The sequence below is a fragment of the Coloeus monedula genome (genome assembly GCF_965178545.1).
Source record: "Coloeus monedula genome assembly, chromosome: 10".
Classification (NCBI taxonomy): Eukaryota; Metazoa; Chordata; class Aves; order Passeriformes; family Corvidae; genus Coloeus; species Coloeus monedula.
The window spans coordinates 6372818-6395612 of record NC_138790.1 but is presented as its reverse complement, the minus strand read 5'-3'; the positions used below and the strand labels follow the sequence as shown (position 1 = coordinate 6395612).

Below are 22795 nucleotides of genomic sequence, written 5' to 3'. Positions count from 1 at the left end.
CAGGCTCCCCAGGGCAGTGGTCACAGCACCAAGCCTGACAGAATTCAAGAATTGTTTGGAAAACGCTCTCAGACACATGGTGTGACCCTCCATGGGGTGTCGCCTGCAGGGTCAGGAGCTGAGTTCGAGGATCCTCGCGGCTCCCTTCCAAGTCTGTGATTCCGTGGCTCCCAGCGCCCCCCTCCGCTCCTGAGGCAGCGCGCGGAGCTACAACTCCCAACCTGCCCCGCGCCGCGCGGCCCGCCGCAGCCGACTACATATCCCGGCATCCCACTGGGGCGCCTCGTTCTCGCGAGACGCCGGGACGCCCCGGCGGCGCTGTCGCGAGAGCGGCGGGCCCGGAAGCTCCACGTCGGAGGTCGGATCCTGCCGGGCGGCGGCAGCGGAGCGGCGCAGCGGGGCCATGGTGAGCGCGGGCAGCGACGGACCGTGTCCGGGGGGTGCCCTCGCCCCCGCTGCGGGAGGGTGACCGTCCCACCCCGGCCCCAGCGAGGCAGCGCAGCCCCGCGATCGGCGGAGCCGAGGGGCAGGAGGGGGCCGGGGCCGGAGCGGCAGCGCAGTGCCGCCCGCGGGGTGCTCCTCAGACCGACCGAGCCGTTGTCCCGGAGTTCGGAGTGCGTGTCGCACTCAGCCCTTGGATCGGCCGTTCCCGGCCCTTGGGAGCCGCAGATCCCAGCAATTCCAAGGATAAGCAAAGAATCAGGTGTAGTTGTGCTTGCCTTCCCAATGTTTGCAGCAGGAGAATGAACCCCAGATTGATCTCTACCGTCAGATGTCATGTCTGTAATACAGGCACTACATGATAACTAGGTGGCTTTTTCTCCTTGCAATGTCTAACATATGTAAGTGCAGGTTTTATTAATACATGCAGTGTTCTTTGATCAGCTATTATCCACTAAGTCCTCTGAGATAAAAGCAGCGTTAAGTGATCTCAAATGACTGTCTAAATGAATCTGTAATGCCTCGAATATTTTAGAAAATCACCTTGCTTTTTAAATACTCTGGCTTTACATTACCAATGATGAAAGTGGAAGGTCAGAGCCTTTTTTGTAAGGGAAAGACTTAAATTTTCTCTCCTCTCAGTTTCTACAACATAGTGTTCCATTCTAGAATGTAATTTGGGAATTGCGAATGCAAGCAAATTTATAATGGGCAAATGTTGTTGTGCTCTATTGTCATAACTGACTTTCCTTCCTGATTTGTCAGGGGAAGTTGCAGGAAGATTAATTTTCTAACATTTATGTTAGGAGCAAGTTCTCTTTGCTTTGCTTTCATAGTTTGGGGACACCAGGAAGATGTGCAGTGCATCTTTTTTTTTTTTTTTGACTCTATTGGAGATACTTTTTACAGTATGAAGAAATTCTGAATTTCGCAGAATTAAATTAAACACACCCATAGCCATTGGTGGGGATGTGACGCTTCCTACAAAAATAAATACGCAGCTGCGTAGGAAAGAGTAGTAACCTTCTGTCTGCCTGAAAAGCAGGATTGGCTCTTTTTATTCTAAGAGTGAACTTCAGCTCTCCTTTTCCCTGTTCTGTGCCAGTTTCCTGTTAAAAAACCTGGTATTCCCAATTCTTTCCCCCCCAGCCTCTCCGACTCGATATCAAGCGGAAGCTGACAGCCCGGTCTGACCGGGTGAAGAGCGTGGACCTGCATCCCACGGAGCCATGGATGCTGGCCAGCCTTTACAATGGCAGTGTTTGTGTTTGGAACCATGAAACACAGGTGATGGCATTGGTTGTCCCTTATTATGAAATATTCAGAACTGACAGATGTGTATCTGGTGTTGAAAAATTGAATTTATACAAGAATCTTCAATCACTCCCACTAATTGACTGTGCTCTCCTCTGTCTGAGTACAAAAGTCTCTGTATCAGTAGACAAGTGACATATTGGACACTGTTAAGAAACTATACAGAGCTGATTTCAAAATTGGTATTTTCTCCTGTGCTATAAACTTAACTATGTTTATTTTTAGACTCTGGTGAAGAATTTTGAAGTGTGTGACCTGCCCGTGAGAGCTGCCAAATTCGTGGCGAGGAAGAACTGGGTTGTTACTGGAGCTGTAAGCTGTTCTCCACTTGTGGTTTCTTATGCAGCTGCACTTTCTCTAATTTATTGTCATGCTGTTACTTTGTGCATCCCGTAATAATCTGACCTGATATGAATTTGTAGAGGAGAAGGGAATACTTCACTACAGTTTCCCAGAAATTTTCTCCTTTAAGGAAACTTAGAAGCTTAAACTTTTCATTTCAAAAGAGAGCAAGCTGCTAAGGTGACTAACTCTGCAGGTAATGCCAGGTAGATGTAGTTCAGCTTTTCCTGCTAACTGGAACATACTCAGCACACAGTTCTGACTCAATATTATTGGTGCTAATTTAACTAAAATGAAACTACTGACAATCCTAGATAAGATGAATTAGAAATTGCTTTCTACTTTTCTTCTTGGATATATTAAAAATAAATTTTTTCATTTTGCTCACTTGTAGGAAAAAAATCTCTGCTTTTAGTCAGTGAATCTACCTTGGGAGGAATAGTTGTATTCTAGTCTTGGTAACACATTTTTCTTTATGGAGTGAATATTTTTTGGCTAAATTAAGGTAATGCTGAAATACTTTTGTCTCAACTTTCATTTCCTAGTCTTCTGCCCTGTACACAGAGTAGACATTTCATTTCATTATCTTATGCTGCCATGACCCAGTTACTTGTGAAACGAAAGTTTGGTTGAAGTTTTTTCCATTTCATAAATGACTTGGAACAGCAATGTGTAATTTATAGCCGCCTGAATCCAAGTATAGTTTGTATCATTAGCAAACAAAAATTTTTAAACTTTTTGTTGTCTTCAATGGTGGAATGTTTTTACCTACCTCCCCTGCGTTGTATAGAAGGTGCACTGCACAAGAGACTTACTTTCATGTGGCTTTTCTTCCCTTTCCTAGGATGACATGCAGATCAGAGTTTTTAATTACAACACCCTGGAAAGAGTTCACATGTTTGAAGCCCATTCCGACTACATCCGGTGCATTGCTGTGCACCCCACGCAGCCCTTCATCCTGACAAGCAGTGGTGAGAGTCCTTTGGGATATTTTCATGTTCGATAACCAGCTATTTTCAGGCTCCTGTTTTCTGTGCAGTGAAGGATTGCAAGTCTTCTTGGGAAGACTCAGGATTCCTTGAGCAAGTAGCCAGTGTGACAGTTGTCATTTTGTTGTTTCTTTGCTAGATGCATTCATGTTTCTTTAGTGGAATATCAACTGCACTTACAATTTAAAATATAATGGCTTATGTTCTTGTCAGAGAAGAGCAAAGACCCTTCTCTCTTAACATCTGCCAGAAGAAGAATTCATACATGTGCTAATCAGTGTGGCAAACTCTCTAATAACAGCTCAAGTTGTGTTTTTTAAAAGATTTCATAGTGGTTTGGAGTAAGTTTTTAGCTGGGAATCTGACTTGAAAGCAACAGATAACTTTCATCTTTTTTTCCCAAAATACCACTGAATTCTCTGTTCTTTGAGGTGATCTGTGTTACTGAGGAAGACCCCAGTGTCCCATCAGACCTTGCCCAAGAACACTTAGATTGTGCTGCTGGGTCCTTTTCCTTCTTGGAAACCTTACACTAATGTAGTCTCTGCAGGACTGCAGAGAGCTCTGTGAGTCACAGGCACTGTGTATTTCTGTGTTTTGCTGTTGAAGGTCCTTAAGGACCCAGATTCGCTCTCTCTGCTTCATCCTTGGCACTCCCCAGAGCAGGTGCTGCAGAACAAAGCACAGGGCCAATTGCTTAATGTCTGCCCACTATTTTAAGATTAACAATTCAATACCTTGATTCTTAACCTCCTTTTTAAAGACAGAGGTATTTCTTTTTAGTTTTATCACCACTACTGGACAACCTTTTTGAGAAACTCTTACTCCCTGTAGTCCTTCTGCCAGGACTGGTAGTCCTACAGATGAAAATAGATTATTAGCAGATTATTAGCAGATTATTCCAGCCTTTAACATGAAGTAATGGAGAATTATGCAGTTTAAGAAGGTAGCTATCACTCACTGAAGCTTGGTTGTTTGTTGTTTGTGATTTTTTTCAGATGACATGCTGATTAAACTCTGGGACTGGGATAAAAAATGGTCTTGTTCTCAGGTCTTTGAAGGACACACCCATTACGTCATGCAGATTGTCATAAACCCAAAAGACAACAATCAGTTTGCCAGTGCCTCTTTGGATAGGACAATTAAGGTAGAGAAACTATATTTGGGTTTTTTAGTCATTAAGTGATATCAGCATACACAAACCAATAATTCTGTATGGATGATGGGTCAGTATTCTTAAAAGCAGGTGCAGTAATAGAATTTTGACTGAACAAAGACCTGGACATTGGTCCAGGCACCTGCTTAGTAATTCAGTAAATTTATCAGATTACCTGTTGCCTCTAATCACTGAAAAGTAGTTCTTAAAACTCTTTTAAGTGCTATATCTCCATTTGGACTACACAGAAATATTGGAGAGGAGTAATGGTTATACTGTCAGTGAGTGGTTTGGGCATATTGAAACTATATAGTGAATAAAGACTTTAACTGTGCATTAAAAGAAAAAACTAAACCCTGGTAAAGGTGTCTCTCCCATTACTATCATGTCCTTAGCCAATGCATTGAATTGTTTCCAAAGATGCCTTCAGCCTTCTCATGGCAGACCCTGATGAGTCTCATTTGCTGTGCAGCTGTAACTAACTGTAACTACAACACAGCTGTAACTGTGACTACAGGTTTGCAGCCACTGAGCAGTGACACTTCCTCACATTTCCTGTTCATTATCAGTATATTGGCTGTACAAAGCCACCACTGATTTCACATGTCCACAGATGTTGAGGTGTTTATTTGATGTGATAAACAATGATGAGAAAACAGTAGTATAGCTACACTTGACTTGGTTCATTTTGTATCTTCATTTAACATGAGATTTTATATTCTTTAATGTAACTGGAAAAATTAAAATTCCAGACATTTGGATGAAACTCATGTATGATAATAATTAGTTACTAGTTAATTTTATAAACATATACTACTTCTTAAAAGCAGTGCTTTATATGGTTTCATGTCCTTAAAAAAAAGTTTAAAGAAACCAATTTCATTGTTTAGAGGTATGAGCAGAACATGGGCAATTTAGCATGTTATTTGTGTTTATTGGGGGAGGGACTGGTAGTTGACTGAGCAGTTGTTGAGGTGACAACTGTGTCTTTGGAATTCTGTATTATTTCTCTTTGGACTTGTAAAGTACCTCTGGATACCTGCCGTGTTTGCCAAGGGTGACCTGGACACGAAAGGTCACTAAGTACACATGGTTGTGTTTTGTTGGGTCTTTTCTGGCAAGGTGTGGCAGCTCGGATCATCATCTCCCAACTTCACCTTGGAAGGCCACGAGAAAGGAGTCAACTGCATTGACTATTACAGTGGTGGGGACAAGCCATACCTCATTTCTGGGGCAGATGACCGGCTGGTGAAGATCTGGGACTACCAGGTGAGTGCTCAACTCCTCAGGAGCCTTTGCAGGCTGCCACATTTGGTATCAAGTTTCTGTTGTTAGCATTAGACTTTTTCCTTGTGACAAAATTGATCCCTCCCTTTTAGGCTTCATGTTTGTGGATTAAACTGTTCCTCTTCTGTGTTCAAGTGTAAATATTGCTCCTGTATCAACTCTTTCCATCCTTCCACTTCTCTTTTTTCTTTTTTCATTCTTTGTTGCATCCCCCCCTCCTTTTTCATCCTGTGCACATTGGCACAGTCTCATGTGTTGCATGCACACACATGTGGTGTGCTTCTCCTTGGCAGGAGTCATGAGGTGCCCTGTTTGAATGCTCTACAGGAAAGAGAGATCTAATCCAGGGGTTCAGTTCTGTTGCTGGACCCTAGAACTCAAAAGTTCCTCCTGTGTACAAGTATCTGAATGGCCAGAAGGGCAAGACAAAAGTTGTTAGGTGGTACTTTCTGGTTGTTAAAACTTAACTGCCTCAGAGTAAATGCAAGCCCAGAAGCTAAAGCTGGCATTGTTAATTTAAGCATTCACTGCAGTAATGAATAATACACAACAGTGCTTGAAATTTTGGCACCATGTACAGCTGGAGACTCCAGACACATGCTCCAATCCTAGTTATCTCAAGCAGAGTAAACCTCTCTTTCACAACTGTGTGAATGAACATTCTTACCAAAGACCTAAATTAGATGTGTTTTCACCTGCAATGCAATGCTTTGTTACGATTTTTTTTGCAGTGAATTCAGCTTGCTATCTTGCTTTAATCAGTTGTGCTATGCAGCTCTGAGAAAGCATATTTTCTAGGCATTAACATATCTGAAAATAGAGGAAAAGGCCTCTGTCAAGAGAAATAAATATTTTCTTCTGGGCAGGAGGTACAACTGAATACAATCACGGTTTTCAATAGCTTAGTGCTGTTGTTTGAACGCCTTGGAAATGTAAGAAATCTTGAGAGTTTTCAGATATATTTTGGATTTGGGGGAGATTTGTTTTAAGAAATAAAGTTTAAAATGTAGCACTGTGTTCTCTCTTTCTTTCAGAATAAAACCTGTGTCCAAACACTGGAAGGACATGCTCAGAATGTGTCATGCGTCAGCTTCCATCCAGAGCTGCCCATCATCATCACTGGCTCTGAAGACGGTAATTTTGTGTTTTCTGATGTATAAAGGACAGGAAAAGAACTTAGGGGAGAACTCTTCCTGTGGTGTGGCTGCAAACCTGCTGCCCTCACACTGAGGAGAGATTAAAGGATCGATCCCTTTGTTTTTCCCTAGGAACGGTGCGCATTTGGCACTCCAGCACTTACCGCCTGGAGAGCACCCTGAACTATGGCATGGAGAGGGTGTGGTGTGTGGCCAGCTTGAGAGGCTCCAATAATGTAGCTTTGGGATATGATGAAGGCAGCATTATTGTTAAGGTACAATTAATGGTTTGAAATGAGAAATTGTGATTCATCACTGTCTTCTATGTGCAGAACAACTGATTTTTCATTCTGGGATAATGTGTAGAATACTGAAATACTGGCATTTTAATTGGCATTTTTTTTATAGAGATTGACTATTTCACTTAATATTTTCAACTGAAAAGAAAACCATCAATGTATTTTTTTCATAGCCTAACTTCTTATTTACTTTCTAGCTTGGTCGTGAAGAACCTGCCATGTCCATGGATGCAAATGGAAAAATTATTTGGGCTAAACATTCCGAAGTCCAACAGGCTAACCTGAAAGCTATGGGAGATGCTGAAATCAAAGATGGAGAGAGGTTGCCACTGGCTGTGAAGGATATGGGCAGCTGTGAAATCTATCCTCAGACAATTCAGCACAACCCTAATGGACGGTAATACATTCTTCTATCACTTCTCTTGAATTGGCTGGGGGCTTTTGTTAACAGGCTAAACTAAAAGGGATACAAGGTACAAGAGCTGCTCAGTGGAGAGCAGAGGGAACACGATGCAGGAAGGAAATCCAGTTCCATGATGTTTTAGGAGTATATAAAGCTCATGCTCTGTCTGTTTGCAGTGATTACATTGGCCATGGGAGCCTTTACCTTTACAGGTAATTTGCCTTCTTGCTGCTGCCTATCAAACTGAACAGAGATAACTGACAAATGCCTCTTTCTCCTGCCCCAGGTTCGTTGTGGTGTGTGGTGATGGTGAATACATCATCTACACAGCCATGGCTCTGAGGAACAAGAGCTTTGGTTCTGCACAGGAGTTTGTGTGGGCACATGACTCTTCAGAGTAAGTCTTGCACATTTTTTCCTTTGTATTACATTTACTGCTGTTACTTTAGTTTAGTTTTCAGGCCATGAAGACCAAAAGATGCATGTAAAATGAACTTCTAATAATTAATTGTCCTGCTTTAAAAGTTTGAATTTTTAGCACTCTGCTAGTTTTAGAAGATAACTGAAATGCAGTTGTTTTGTAGCAGCTTAGGATTTAGTCATTTACTACTTTAGAAACGGAATAATTGTTTTGGTTTTTCTCCAATTTAATTTTATTTAGATATGCAATCAGGGAGAGCAACAGTGTTGTAAAGATATTTAAAAATTTCAAAGAGAAGAAGTCATTCAAACCTGATTTTGGAGCAGAAGGTAAGTACTTTAGAAATAGGTATGTTGGTGTGGTTTTTGCACAATGAGGATCTCTTCCACCTTTATTTTCTTGCAGGCATCTATGGTGGCTTTCTGTTGGGAGTCAGATCTGTTAATGGCTTGGCTTTCTATGATTGGGAGAACACAGAACTGATTCGCAGAATTGAAATCCAGCCCAAACATGTAAGTTTCTGCGTGGAACTGAAGTTATTTACCTGTCTGTGTTTACTGATTTATATTTTTTTTACTAAACTGATTTTCTTGCATGAAGCCAAGCTGTCAATAATAAAGTAATAACTTAAGTTTATCTCAGTCATGTAGCAGAAAGAGAAAAAAAATTCCTGTATTTGTTGGCTTCTCAGTCCTAAGCTTCTAGAGTTAGGTTGTTTTACCCTTAATGTCCACATCGTCCTTCTTAGCCTGGGGTGTCTAACACTGTGCCACTGTTGATTCTGATGATACAGATTTTCTGGTCTGACTCGGGTGAGCTTGTGTGCATTGCTACAGAAGAGTCCTTCTTCATTCTCAAATACCTGTCAGAAAAAGTTGCAGCAGCCCAAGAAACACATGAAGGTGTCACTGAAGATGGAATTGAAGATGCCTTTGAGGTACCTTCTATTCAAAAAGCGGAGTAAGATTAGAGATGGTAGAAGCAAGAGAGTGCAGCAAACTTAGTCCTTAACATAGTCCAATTTAAATTTTAGTTTCCAGACCATTTAGTATCACACATTGTTCATCTGCCTGAGGAACACTTAATCATTTTCTTGGAATTCCTGGGGAGTGTATCCCTGTCTGAATCCCAGAATAATAGACCTTGATGCCTGCATTTCTCTTCATCTGTTCACTACTGTCAGAGTGTTACAGAGATTGTTTTTAAAACACACTTTTGGGTCATAGCTTAATTTTTTTTCTACAATTTTCAAGTTTTGAAATGTTATTCAAGTTTGAGAAGTGAGAAAACCTCATGCTGTGAAATGTCAGAAATCAAAATTTCAGAAGGAAAGTTATCTTTGATTGTCTCGCTTAATGCTTAGTTTGGTGCTTGTTTCCTAGATTTATAATTGGCTTAGTTAAGAATTAGGTTAGCATTTATGTAAAACTAAATGATCATTTATGTACTTCTAATCTATATCTAAAGTTATATTTGCAACTCGCCCAACTATTTATTTAATTATAGAATATGGAATTAGATTTTAAATTGTAATAGTCTTTCTGTTACCTAGAAGTATCTTTTTATGTATCTAATTAACCAAAATTTGCTTTGCAGGTTCTTGGTGAGATTCAGGAGATTGTGAAAACAGGCTTGTGGGTTGGTGACTGCTTTATTTACACCAGTTCTGTGAACAGACTCAACTACTATGTTGGAGGAGAGATTGTCACCATTGCCCACTTAGACAGGTGAGCTGTTGCTTCCACAATTGAAGTGTTAAAAGATTCTCTCAGAGAAGGGAGTTCAAGGTTAACCCTGTCAGCTGCTTGCTGTGCCTTGCTTTAGCATGATAGGTAGGAACAAGTTGGATGTTCTGAGGCAGCAGTGCAGTTGTGGAGGGATGAACAGTGCTGTGTGAAAGTGCACATCCAGTAAAAGTAGAATATTTTATGGGAGTATTCTTGCTACAATAAGAACTACTGGAATCTTTTTCACAGACTGTTGTGTAGTGGATCTATTGAAGCTGAGTGTTCTTTGTTTTGTTTCAGAACAATGTATCTCTTGGGGTATATTCCTAAGGACAACAGACTGTATTTGGGCGATAAAGAGCTAAACATTGTCAGTTACTCTTTGCTGGTCTCAGTGCTTGAATATCAAACTGCTGTGATGAGAAGAGATTTCGGCATGGCTGACAAAGTTCTTCCCACAATTCCAAAAGAACAGAGAATCAGAGTCGCACATTTTCTTGAAAAACAGGCAAGAAAACTACTTCTTAGTTATCAAACTAAATAAATCAGTTTATTCACATTCTTAATTGAGTTTGCTAAGCAAAACTCAGTCATATTACCTGTGAGCATTAACTCTTGTTAATTATCCCTATTTGTTTGAGAACACTGTAACCTTCTGTTCAGAGTGGTTTTAGGATTAGGTTAGGATTTAGGATTATTTTGACCTGACAGGTCCCAGCTTCACTGTCGGATTTTTATTCTAGGGCTTCAAACAACAAGCTCTTGCAGTATCTACAGATCCAGAGCATCGTTTTGAACTTGCTCTTCAACTTGGAGAATTAAAAATAGCCTATCAGCTTGCAGTGGAAGCAGAGGTAATTATATAAATTTGGGTGATTCATCCTGGATTCTGAGTATGAGCATCAATCTGAGAGGCACTGTAAGAAAAGACAGTGGTATATGGGGATGCGATACAACTCTCTAAACACAGCTGAAATGCCTCCCAGCTCCTTTGATGAAGTTGTTCTGCCTGTAATTCAAAGGAATCTTGTGGGATGGGGACAAAGAATGTTGTCTGCTCAGAAAACTACAGAAACTCCTGGAGAACATAAAACTTGAGCCGAGAACCAAGCCTTAATCTCCAATACTTAACAGTGAGAGGAGGAAAGACAGGGCTGAAGCCTTCAGACCTTTGTTCCAGCCTTGGCAAACTTAGACTGCTTGCACTAGAAAAACTGACAGACAGTGATTTGTCCCATCATTATTATGCAGAGAATCAATCTCATTGTTCCTGCTGTAAAATGATGAAGTCATTTATAAGGAATGTTAACTTAGTTATAGAGACAAATGCCTTTCAGCATTCTGAAAGTTAACTTGGGAGCTTCGAGAGATTGTTATAGTTAAATTTCCCAAGTTATGCCTACATCCCCCCTCCATGTTTACTGAGCTGTTTATTTTATGTAATACTATAGCTGTGTAGGGATCTCTTTTAACAGTCACTGTGTCATGCTGGGAAGCTACAGTAATCACAGTACCTCAAAGGGAAGACAAGTATAGTCATGGGATACAGCACCTTCACAAGTAAACTTGTATTTTCCTGCTGAGCACTCTGAAAACCTTTACATGCTGTTCAGAAATGTGAGTGGTTTGCTTTTCTCTTTCCCTCCCTCTCCCCTTTTTGTACAATCAGTCAGAACAGAAGTGGAAGCAACTTGCAGAGCTTGCCATTAGTAAATGCCAGTTTGGCTTAGCCCAGGAGTGTCTGCACCACGCACAAGACTATGGAGGACTGCTGCTCCTGGCCACAGCTTCAGGAAATGCCAACATGGTGAACAAGTTAGCCGAAGGTGCAGAAAAAGATGGCAAGAATAATGTGGCGTTTATGAGCTACTTCCTGCAGGGAAAGTAAGTAGCAAACGAGATTCTGATTGTTCTGTTCTGCTTTCCCAAGTGCCAAGGCCCTCAGTAATTGTTCTGTTCTGCTTTCCCAAGTGCCAAGGCCCTCAGGTTCTTCAAGTGGTTAACTACAGCTGCATTTAAACTCTATGGAGAAAGATGGTCATTGGTCCTTCTCAGAAAAGCTCATTCTATTTTACGATGACTGCTAGATTTAAAATCTGAAATGAAAGCACTTTAAGTTAATGTAATAGAATAAACAGCTAAACTAATACAATAATTTGTCTTTATTAGGTTTACTGGTTAAAATCACATTTTGAAATCTTTTAGGCTTGATTCATGTTTGGAACTCCTGATTAAAACTGGGCGTCTCCCTGAAGCCGCTTTTCTTGCACGGACGTATTTGCCAAGCCAAGTTTCGAGGTAATTTCTAAGCATATGCAGGGCGTGAATTATGTTGTCAGAATGAGCTGTCTGTAACAAATCTGGTTTGCATCTCCAGGGTTGTTAAACTCTGGCGGGAGAACCTCTCCAAAGTCAATCAAAAAGCTGCTGAGTCCCTTGCTGATCCTACAGAATATGAAAATCTTTTCCCTGGATTAAAGGAAGCTTTTGTTGCTGAAGAGTATGTCAAGCAAAGTCTTGCTGACTTGAGGCCAGCCAGGGAATACCCCCTTGTCACTGTAAGTAGAAAGTTTTACTGTCCCTAGAAGAAAAACACTTAGTGCTGTGTAAAATCAGCTCTAAGCAACTCAGTGCAACGCTTAAATGGGGTTTTTTGACTTCTAGCCAAATGAAGAAAGAAACTTACTTGAAGAAGCAAAAGGATTTGAGCCTTCTGGAATAATGACATCTCAGGTCAGTGTTTCTACTGAGTGATGAATGTAAGGGAGAACTTTGCTATCTTACAGTAACATCTACTCTGGAGAATATTTCACCAGTAATGGACAAATTGTTGCTTTTATTACCTCGACTGTAAGTGCTGCAGTTGGTTTCATGTCCTTTTGCCTCAGATTCTTCTTAATCTACATCTGTACCTGCTAACAGATTCTTGACTGTGAAATTATTTCTGTGCTTCCTTACCTTGGGTCACCCTTTGTAGTGTGAGTAATTGTAGAGTCTTACCATTGAATTCATCCTACAGAAAAATAACTCCAATTGCATTTACAATCACTGCCTCGACTGCAGCTGGTTTTGTAAAAGCTCAGTAGCTGGAAATGGAAACTCTTGCATATTACAGCAATGAAAAATGCTTTGTGTTCTTGGCTAGGGTGCTGCGTGGTTATGGAATAACACTGCCCCATAACTAACTGACCAGGAATCCTGCTCGGGTACCTGAACACAGGTTCTAATCAATATCTGAAGTAACAAACTCATTTTTTTACCACCTCAGTTGTCCAATTATTATGCAGAAAATAGGACAAGTATAAGGTATAAGCATACAGATTGAAACAAGCACTTAAAGCTTTTCAGAGCCTTAACAGAAGATGACAACCTCTAATTTTGCTCAAATACACTTTACATTTGTATATGAAAATCATAATGCAAGGCTTTATAAAGGCAGTGATGTTGGCACAGCTCTTTGAGGCTATAAAACCAAAAATATATCTATTTATATCTATATCTAAAACCAAAACTGCGCTGGAAACTGAGGGAGAAACAGAAAAGCTACAACTCTCCATTGTCTGTTTTTCCTCATAGGAAATGCACTACAAAGCATAGTTTTGAACACTTCTGACAGACCAGAAAAGTTAGGTTACTTTCAAGCCTCTGTAGTGACTCTTTGCCTCTTGTGTATCAAAGGAAGTAACACTAAAGCAAAATCAAACTTGTCTGCACATTTGTTAAAGATGATAACATTGTCAGGGCTACCTGAAACATAAGAGAACTAGCTTGCATTAGAAGCTGAAAACAGCACCTCAGTGTATCTTTGCATTCAGCTCATGATTGCATAGAAGCCCTAAACCCCAGCTGTCTCTTACAGCTGAATATGAGACATTTTGTAGGAGACAGATTAATTCTATAATTAAATACAGTTAATTGAATAGTACCATTGCTTCAGTAATAGTATTAACTGATGAATTATCTTAATATAAAACTTGTGCAGCAGTGAAGCGAGAAGATGAAGTGTTAAATCATTATAGGATATGGAACTTTAAAGCCCAGCAACTACTAAAATTTGCTGTCACAGTCTCAACTAACTTAATTTCTCCTGCTGAGGACATTGAAAATCACTGACAGCACTTCAGTATTTGAAATGTACTGGTCCTTTCTGAAGGTTGTTCTCATTTTATCAGTCCCATCATCAACTGCTTCAAATAAACTGGGGAGGGAAATAGTCTCCAGTGGAGTGAGGACTAGAATCCTTTGTGACACTGAAGATGTGGCTCAAGAATAACTGAGGGAAACTGAAAGAGAACCACTGGGAAAGGGGCATTATAGGTCTGCTGTTGTTTACCTGGTTTTGTTGAAAGAATTTAAATTGAAAAAAACTAAAGGAATTTCTTTGCCCTTAGAAGAAGGCTGAAGAACCAGTTCCCTCTCCTAAACAAGAAGTGATGAAGACAGTTGTGCAGAATTCTGATAACCTTCCAGCAAGAGATCAAAAGGTACCAAAATGGTTTTATGAGGGGAAGTATAAGCACCCAATTAATTTTACATTAAAGACTTTAATTAGTGTGATTTAACAAAGCTACTGGAAACCATCACTCCAACAGTCCCAGAACAGTGTTCAGAACTGTGCCCCATTATTACTGTATCCCGCAGCTGTAGGAAGGAGAGGAGAGAGATCCAGCAGGCAGGAATTGTGCAGCAAGATTGATTGATTGAATTATTTTACAAACTTTTTTATAGACCTTTTCTTCACAGTCTAATTGGACAAAGGATCAGCCACCCCCCTGGGGTGATTGGCTAAAATCCTAAAACATCCATTGTCAGAATGTTTTCCTGCTGTACCATAAACAAGGCTTTGCAAGATCACAGGTGTTCATAGAACTCTGCTAATATCTTCGTGAGAGAGAAAAGTATGAAAAGTATCTCACGGGTTTAGAACGAAGCAGGAAAATTTCTTGCTAACAGCATTTTTGTATCCACACCCCGTATGCAGACACTATACACAGTAACAGAGACCAGTTCAGCAGGTGTGGGGGGTTACAAGGGTGAAGTTCAAACACAGCTGCTCAGAACATGGTAAAAAGCTGCAATGGTGGAAGATGCTTCCTTACCAAGCAAACAGCTGCTCTCTCCAGCTTCTTTTAGCACTTGTGTTCCACACAACTGCCTTAGCTGGGGTTTGCAGAGTGTGCAGATACATCCCACAGAGCCATTCATCCCATAAGCTGCCTAACATGTAACCATAGCAATATCCCCTTCATCCAGTCTTTTCTCTCCCTAGACACTGCTGGACTTGGAAGATGACTTAGATAACTTGGATTTGGAGGATATTGATACCACAGATATCAATCTGGATGAAGAGATCTTAGATGAGTGAACATCCTTTTTTAGATGACCAAATCGGGAAACAGTTTGGTCAAAACCCAGAGGAATGAAGTTCTGTGGACTATGTGCTCCAAGTTATTTTGATTTTTATATCACAAGTGGACCATATACATGTAGAAGGAAGTACAGACCCAGAAACTGTACAAAGAGAATCAGCTTCCAGTATGTTGAAATTCAAGATGTAGGCCTACTCCAGAACATACTAAAAAATGTTTTCATTTATCAAGCAATTCAATAAATCCTTTTAAACATTCTACTCCTCAGTTCTCCATTTACTAGTAATATTTGGTAAGAATAGTATAATTCTTAAGAATTCTATAGTGTATATTACAGATCTGTGAAACAGGAGCATAGTAGCTGAACATTAGTATTTTAACCTGACTTTTCTCAGCATATACACTGAGGTATGTGGTCACTGTGCTACCATCTGCCACTGGTAACCATCAGTATCAGCTCGGTTACTCTTTCAGACACCACTTCTAGCTAAAAGTTCCAATTGAGCAGCGATACGGGTTAAAGCTTAGTAGTGTTTGTTACACCCTTTCCTAAATGAACCCTGCACTTACCTTAATAAGTAAAATTAATTGTGGGCAATTCCTTAGATTCAAGATGTAACAGTAAAAATACTAAACTCAGGGTTCAGTGTCAATGAAAACAGAAGTCATGATCGGCTGCTCTACACTCACAGAACTTTTCAAAATAAACTGCTGTAGTGATTCACATGTATTTTAGTAAAGAAAAATACATTCTATAGCAGTCAATTTCAAGTATTTATTGTGGAATCCTGTACAGAAAATATTTATAAACAGACTTAAAACTTATGATGAGCTGATGTTTACTTCATGAAGCTGAAGAAGTAGCCATTGCTTCTTCATAAGCCTGCAGGGCCAGCTGGATATAACCTTCTTTCTGAGATTCAGTTTTTGCAAATACCTGCAACAGTGGCAGGAGATAGGTAAATGTACAGTTAACAGCAGAGTTGCATAATGAAATTTCATCATGCCAGTGGCAGATCAGTCACCTACAACTGAAATCCTGGTGCAGCTATACTTTATATATTAGTTTAACAAAAACCCCAGCATGGCATGTACAACAGTCCTGGTTAAATATCTGCTGCTTAAGGTAAGAAGAAATTTAGACTACTAAATGGGGTTCTGCTGGTTAAAAGCTCTCTTCTGTAGGTTAAGTAGTTTAAAGCAGAAAATCTTACCTTGATCAGATCAACTCCTTGAAGTTTCCCTTCTTTAGCTTCTTTTGCTGACTGACATTCAGGATGAAGCATATGATACAGTGTAATTAAACTTGTAGCATCCTCCAGCCTAAACAAATAAAGGCTCATTTTAGCAATTCTATCTTCAGAGTATTTAGAGAAAGTGTATTTTGTAATGTACTTTGCACAGCACAGGCTGTCAAACTGCTGCTTCTACTGAGTATCCAGTCCCTGGAATACACAGGTGACCAGGCATCCCACCACCCCCTGTTGCAATGGCAGCCCCTTCACGAGAAGGAGGGCCAGAAGCCCCTGAACACCATGGTGCACCAGACAAGGGACCTAAATCTATCCCTGCTGTTCAGCAGTAATACAGCTGACATCTCTCTGAAAACAATTAATTACCCAATAATGAGTGTTTAGTGGAACAACTTCCACCAGAGGGGACCTTTCTTACACAGACTGCAATGACCAGTATGTTTTACAGAAGTAGCATTAGAAAGCCTGTGACACTGAGCTCTCAGCTGAATTTAAAACTACTGAAGTGTGGCAGGGAAAGACATTCCAAACTCTGCTCATTTCAGTTGTCCAGATACATCAATTTTCCCTTTAACAATTTGATTCTAAAACAGGAACCTTCCTGATTTCTCCATATGCTGAGGTTTAAAAGCAAGATCTGACCACCTGTTCTAAGTTTCTAACTGAAACAGCACGAAATAAATGCCATCATCACTGCAATTTGAAGTTCTGATTGTACAGATTTCTCCCAGCTCTAGTGACATTTTGAACAATTGAATATTGTTCACTTCTGGGAACTTTGAATAAATTTCGCACCATGTTTTATAGAAATCCATCCATATAAAATGAAACCTTATCCATGTGTTCCTAAGCTACTTAGGAATTGCTCTAAAACCCAAACGTACCAACCTTATAAGCCAAAACTGAGCTCAGTACAGAAGTGTTAGGCTTTAAGATCAGCAGTGCTCGGAGCGGGAAGTGTTCTGACAGTTACATGAGAAACAAAAATAAAAACCCAACAACTACAAAAGGATATTTCTGCAGAAACCTAGTTTAATACCTACAACTTCATGGACTGTTACCGGTGCTCCTGTATAGCTCACAGTACCTATACAGCTAACAGCTAGAGCTGGCCTAAAATGTCATGCAAATGAGAACTTTTCTACATCTGACAGAAATACTGTTTTTATTTTCAAACAGCAGTACTTGTTCTAAGTCTAAGTAGGATTACTAAGTGACAAACTGTACTTACAAGTCCCTGTTGATCATATCTATGAGTAAGCCATCTGTCTTCTTTCTGTTGACCAGATACCACACCATGCCCCCAAAGTGCCTCGTTGAGCGGAGCAGGTCATACTTGGCGTGTTTGTCAATGTCCTCGTAAGTGCGGTGATGAACCTGCACACACACAAGGTTTTGTTTCATTTGCAGAACTGGAGCCTGACAACAGTTTTCCCCCTGTACCTCTCACAGAGTTTTTAATCTTTTTCATTTCCCAAGGTGCAGCAGTAAGCCACATGCTGAACCATGCTAAAGTGTTATGCATGTTTTAATTCAGGGTAACACTGGGCTAGCCCAGTCTTTAGTACTTAGGCATAGACATCCTTACAGTAAAAGGAAACTAAATCCTATCCCTGAACGTTTGGGGAGGGAGAGACATAAGCTCTGAACTTTCACTGCACTGCTGTCAAGTTGCATCTATTCTTTCAGGAGAAAAATGCTAGAGCAAAGAGGTGAAACTTTACTTTGAAAAAAAAAGTTACTTGAAAAATCACGTAATAGATGTTACCATTTCTCAAATCACTAAGAATATTACAGTTTAAAGAGAAGTAAACATTTTAAAAGCAAGTGTAGGGAACATTTACCAGCAGCTATAGCTACTAATTTTATTCTACTAGAACTACATTTTTGTAGCTGGTCTTTGTCAAAAATAACACTTTGTGCACAGTGCTCTCTCTCAAAATGCACTTTGTCAGTTCCCTACCTGGTCCTCCCAGCTCCTAAGCCAGCAGTTAGTGTGACTTCAGCAGCACAACTCTGCTCGGAGCCTGTGACAGGTTTTATCATCAATTCTGGTTTGATACCAAAAGTACCTGTATGAAGACTTTTTTTGCATGTGCAGTACCTTTCTAAGCTGGTGAAAATTACTTGTGCAAAATCCTGTTTTACTTTTCTGCATAAAAATAAACCCCAAAACTCATCACGAGCATAATCTATATGGGAAAAAAAAACATATGACCAACACCTCTGATCCCCAAATAATATTTTTGTTTACAAAATAAAACCTACAACTCTCCACTAGTATTATTTTTTTGCTAGAAAAATGAAAAGTGAACTCACTCTGATATAGTCAGGTGAATCTGGCTCAAACTGAGCAATGCACATGTTAAGGACATCTTCATGACGGTCTTGCTGGAATACCGTCTGAAACAACAGTTGAAATTCAGGAGTAGATTATGTAATCCCACCATCCCAACTCTGCAAAATCAAAACAGCAGCCACAACACCCTGTTCTGGGTAATACTTACAGTGAGTAACCCCTTCATCAAAAGACAAAATGGATAGAAGTACAGTAACTGCCTTGATGACATTTAATATAATGTTTCTTGATTTTTGATTCTAAAACACCAGTTCACGTTTTCAGATTAACTGTACAATTGTTCCTAGTATGACACAGTACTTACACCTACCTGGGATTTACCTGGCCCTAACCTGGAACTTCGTTTCAAGTATTTTAACCAAGTTACAGTGAAAGGCAATTTTTCAAAACAGAATTCAAGCAGCTAACACACACATGCAGAATGGCCTCTTCAGAGTTACTATGCCCAAAGAGCACAATTTCACTATCAGACTGCAATGAAGTAAAAGTGATCAGTTTCAAAGCCAGGAGGAGCTTACCCCAAGGTTCTCATCCTTGAATAACGTGGGGGGAATCACTCTGCGCCCTTCCTTTGGGAAGAATATCTGTATCATTCTGTCTCGTTCCTCCCAGGTCGCTTTGCGTAACACCCCACTGGGTTCTCTAACCACAATGAAACGTTCCTGGAAATGAGGTAAAAACCCCACATTATCTCCCAAAGCCTTCTCTCTTCATAGCCAGAACCATTCTAAAAAAAACAAATTCATTTGTCAAAGTCCTTCTGTACCTAAACTCACCCTACTGACACCAGTTTCTAACTGACTGTGGCCATGTGCTAGATTCATCACTTCTGCCTTGCTACCTGCTAATTTAAGTGCTGCCTTTACACCTCAGTTTTACTGTATGACAGCTGTGCATGTGCCAACACTAAAAGCTACAGCTCTGGGAAGTTTAGAGATAACATAACTCATACCCAGACAGGGAGTTAGCCTGATTCTATCATTTGATAATCCATATAAAATTAGGAATGCAAGTATCACACACTTTAGTACCTTTTTTCCAGAGGTAGGTGCTAGAATCAAATAAGGGCAAGTGCAAGGCAAAAGTACAACAAATTAAACAACATACTCAGATCTGTTCACAAGCATAATTGATTTAGGGTGGCAAATGGGAAAGTTTGTTTGACAGGTTTTCAATACAGTGCAGCAGGAGAATAAATACCGGCTTTCTGGAGAAAGCTCTCAGAGTAACAGATGGAAGACTGGGCAGTTCATTTCACAGGATCATCACTATCTGCACATTTGAACCATGAAGACTTCTTAGAATCATAACTTTGTTAAGAATTTTTCCAGCCTCTTATTCCTGGTACTTAAGACGATCGAGATGTTTCATTACACAAAGGAAACTATCCCTATACTCCCCAATTCCATTAGACAGCTATTTCTTTACAGCTTCCTGTGAATTTGTTCATCGTTTCCACAGCTTTCCACCAGATCTTTGCAAGTGTGGAGTAGCTCCATCTTACAAAGTAATCCACTTCTACAGAAAGCTTCTAAGAGTATGGCAGAACTCCGCACTCCTAGCGTATCACAAGCATCTGCTTATAAAATAATTAACTACCTACCACACAGCTTTCTCCCATGCCTGCTTTTGAGCAGTAGAATGTCATTTACCATTATCAGTTAGAAGCAAGTACTTAGAAATACATTTTTCTCTACTGCCTTGTACCAGACTAAATTTTCAACTCCTCAGCCTTTTTGCAAACTGATCTATCTACATTTTCATTAAAGCTTATTTAGAAAACAAATTAATACTGTTAATCACATTACTTACACGATGTGGAATGGAATAACTTAAATCTGTAAACACATATTTTGCAGTTTCAGTTCCTTCAAGGACTTTGTCCTCTGCTAAGACATCATCAATTGGCTCTCGTTCATTCAAAACAGGGGGCATGATTAGTTTTACTTTAGCTTCCTCAATGGCTTTTCTTGTGGCCTTGTAGGGGAAAAAAAAGTAGCTTAATTTTACAACTAAAAATATCATCCTATTGGAAAGATAACATACAATTTGGGGATCAATATTTTCATTTAGAGAAGCTTGGTTTTTTCTTCTGCAGTTGAGAAAAAATGAGGCACTAATTCCTCCTCTAGGTAGGTGAATTTCATATGAACAATTTACTACTACTGAAACGGGGACAAAATGCTGGAGGACGTTCCAAAACTACAATGGACAACCTATTGCAAACATCAAGTTTATTTCAAATACCAAGTTTATTTCATGTGTTTTTCCAGGGTAAATTTCCCCCAAAGCATAAACCACAACCAGCAGTTTGTATATAGCTTTAATTATGGCTACAGCAGAACCAGCTTAAGTCAGATCCCTTTGTCATCCTGAATGAATTCAGAACAGAGGGAAGAGGAAAAAACGTAGTCAAAGGATTTCCAGAGCTATAAATTAAGTATAATATGAAGAGATTTAACAGAGTTAGGAAGCATAACAGGTTAATAAAGAGAAACTGTCACTCAAGAAAAACAGATCCGATTTCCTTCCATATCCCATCAAAATCACACTGAATTGGACAAACCAAGCTATTTCAAGTGAAGACACACTGATTTACACTAATTTAGGGAACAACCTCAAACAAAGAAACCAGAAAGTTTTCAAATGCGGCGGTAAAGGCAGAAATATGGGCTGTAATAGGCATTTTACTAAAACCGACACTTACTTCCGAAGGAAGCAGAGCAGCCTACCTCTTCCAGCTGAGCTTCGGTCATCAGCTTGTAGCTGGGCGGCTTGAGGCCCTTTTTCACAGGCCGGAATACCTTGTGCAGGTCGAGTCCCGTCATTTTGTAAAGCAGCGTCTGGACCGCTTCGTCCGTGAAGGCGGGCTTGGGCTTGGCGGCCTTTCCCTCTGCGGGAGGAGCACACGCTGTTACCAGGGGGCTGAGGGGACGGCCAAGGTCACAGTCACCCCCTGCCCTCACGGCTCCTCCCGCCCCTGCCGGGACCTCCGCAGCCCCACACCCGCCCCGACCCGCATCCCTCCTCAGGGCGACCGCAGCCGCCCACTACCACCGCCACGCGGGGCGCGGGCGGCTGAAACCCGAGCCTGGGGCAGCCGGGAGCGCTCTGGGGGTGCCTCCGGGTCCCCTCACGTACCGCCCGCGTCCGCCGCCAGCGCCCGCCGCGCTGGGAGGCCCCACAGCGCCCGCAGCCGCGCGGGCAGCGCCGCCGAGCCCCGCGCCCCCAGCGCCGCCATCTTTGCTCACGCCCCTTCCCGCCCCGCGGCGCGCCGGGAAACGGAGTCACAGAGTCACGGAATAGCCCGAGGTGGCAGCGACGCACCGGGATTGGCGAGTCCAACTCCCGGCCCTGCACTACAGTCACACCATGTGCCTTAAAGCGTTGTCCAAACGCTTCTTGAATTCAGGCAGGCTTGGTGCAGGCTGCCCTGTAGAGCCTGTTCCAGTGCCCAGCCATTCTGGGTGAAAAACCTTTTCCTGATATCAAACCTAAACCTCCCCTGGCGCAGCTTCAGGCCGTTCCCTCGGGTCCTGTAAACGGTCACCACAGAGCAGCGATCAGTGCCTGCCCCTCCGTTTTCCCCCATGAGGAAGCTGTAGATTGCTATAAGGTCTCCCGAGTCTCCTCCCGGCGTGAGGGAGACACGGGGTCCCCCGGCATTTTCCCCGAGGGAAAGGGCAAGAGCGTTGTTCCCAAGTGCTCCCAGCGCGTTTGTGCCATTAAAGCGCTGCTGAGAGGAAGGTGAGGGGCTGGTGAGGGCAGGGATCCCGCTCCGCTGTTGTGGGACAACGCCAGCAGGAGCGGGGGGCGGCCGGCTCCCTCAGCCGCCCGGGGCACGGAGCAGGGCTGCGGGCTGGCGGGTTCCCCTCCTTCGCGGGAACTCCCAGCAGCAGGAAAAAAGGTGGAACTGAGGCCGCCGTGAGCGATCAAACCGCTGGTGACCTGCGGCTGCCGCGAGTCAGGAGAGGTGCGGGCGGCAGTGCGTGCGCTGCACGGGCAGCTGCCCGGTGTGAGGGGCGGGCGGGCAGCTCCCGGCCCCGCGTCCCGGGCAGGCTGCCCGAGAGGGAGGAACACGGCGGGAATTCGTACATTAACCCCCCCCCCCCCCCCCCCGGCTCTCTCTGTGCTGCTTCGGCACCTGCGTGGTGCCTGGAGGCACCTGTGCTGTGCGGGGCACTGGCCTCATCAGCCCGGGCACGGCTTCACGCCACGGGTAGTGAGGAATTGTTTTCTTCATGTTCAGGGAACTTTAACGCTTTTATAAAGGAAGGAAAATATATAACTGTATTTAAG

General features: G+C 41.8%; 2 protein-coding genes across 3 annotated transcripts; one reads left to right on the top strand and one right to left on the bottom strand.

Moving 5' to 3' along the window:
- The first annotated feature begins 336 nt into the window (after positions 1–336).
- On the top strand, positions 337–15144 carry COPB2 (COPI coat complex subunit beta 2). 2 transcript variants are annotated; one of them, XM_082287935.1, is made up of 22 exons: positions 337–406; positions 1591–1728; positions 1981–2067; positions 2942–3068; positions 4085–4233; positions 5365–5511; positions 6564–6663; positions 6798–6940; positions 7162–7361; positions 7654–7764; positions 8029–8117; positions 8194–8300; positions 8582–8725; positions 9385–9515; positions 9816–10023; positions 10259–10369; positions 11185–11399; positions 11721–11813; positions 11893–12073; positions 12180–12248; positions 13910–13999; positions 14785–15144. In XM_082287935.1, exons 1-22 carry the CDS (start codon positions 404–406, stop codon positions 14878–14880), a joined length of 2739 nt encoding a protein of 912 aa, XP_082144061.1. In that variant the 5' UTR covers positions 337–403; the 3' UTR covers positions 14881–15144. The 2 variants fall into 2 exon arrangements, with proteins under 2 accessions (XP_082144061.1, XP_082144060.1); XM_082287934.1 differs by having other exon boundaries at positions 13907–13999.
- Positions 15145–15628: 484 nt separating this feature from the next.
- Positions 15629–21758, bottom strand: MRPS22 (mitochondrial ribosomal protein S22). Its single transcript, XM_082288086.1, has 8 exons — positions 21638–21758; positions 21229–21389; positions 20309–20473; positions 19015–19158; positions 18457–18540; positions 17369–17514; positions 16099–16207; positions 15629–15821 (listed from the first exon to the last, which is right to left on the bottom strand). The coding sequence occupies exons 1-8, from the start codon at positions 21735–21737 to the stop codon at positions 15729–15731; spliced, it is 1002 nt and encodes a 333-aa protein (XP_082144212.1). The 5' UTR covers positions 21738–21758; the 3' UTR covers positions 15629–15728.
- Between the last annotated feature and the right edge of the window lie 1037 nt (positions 21759–22795).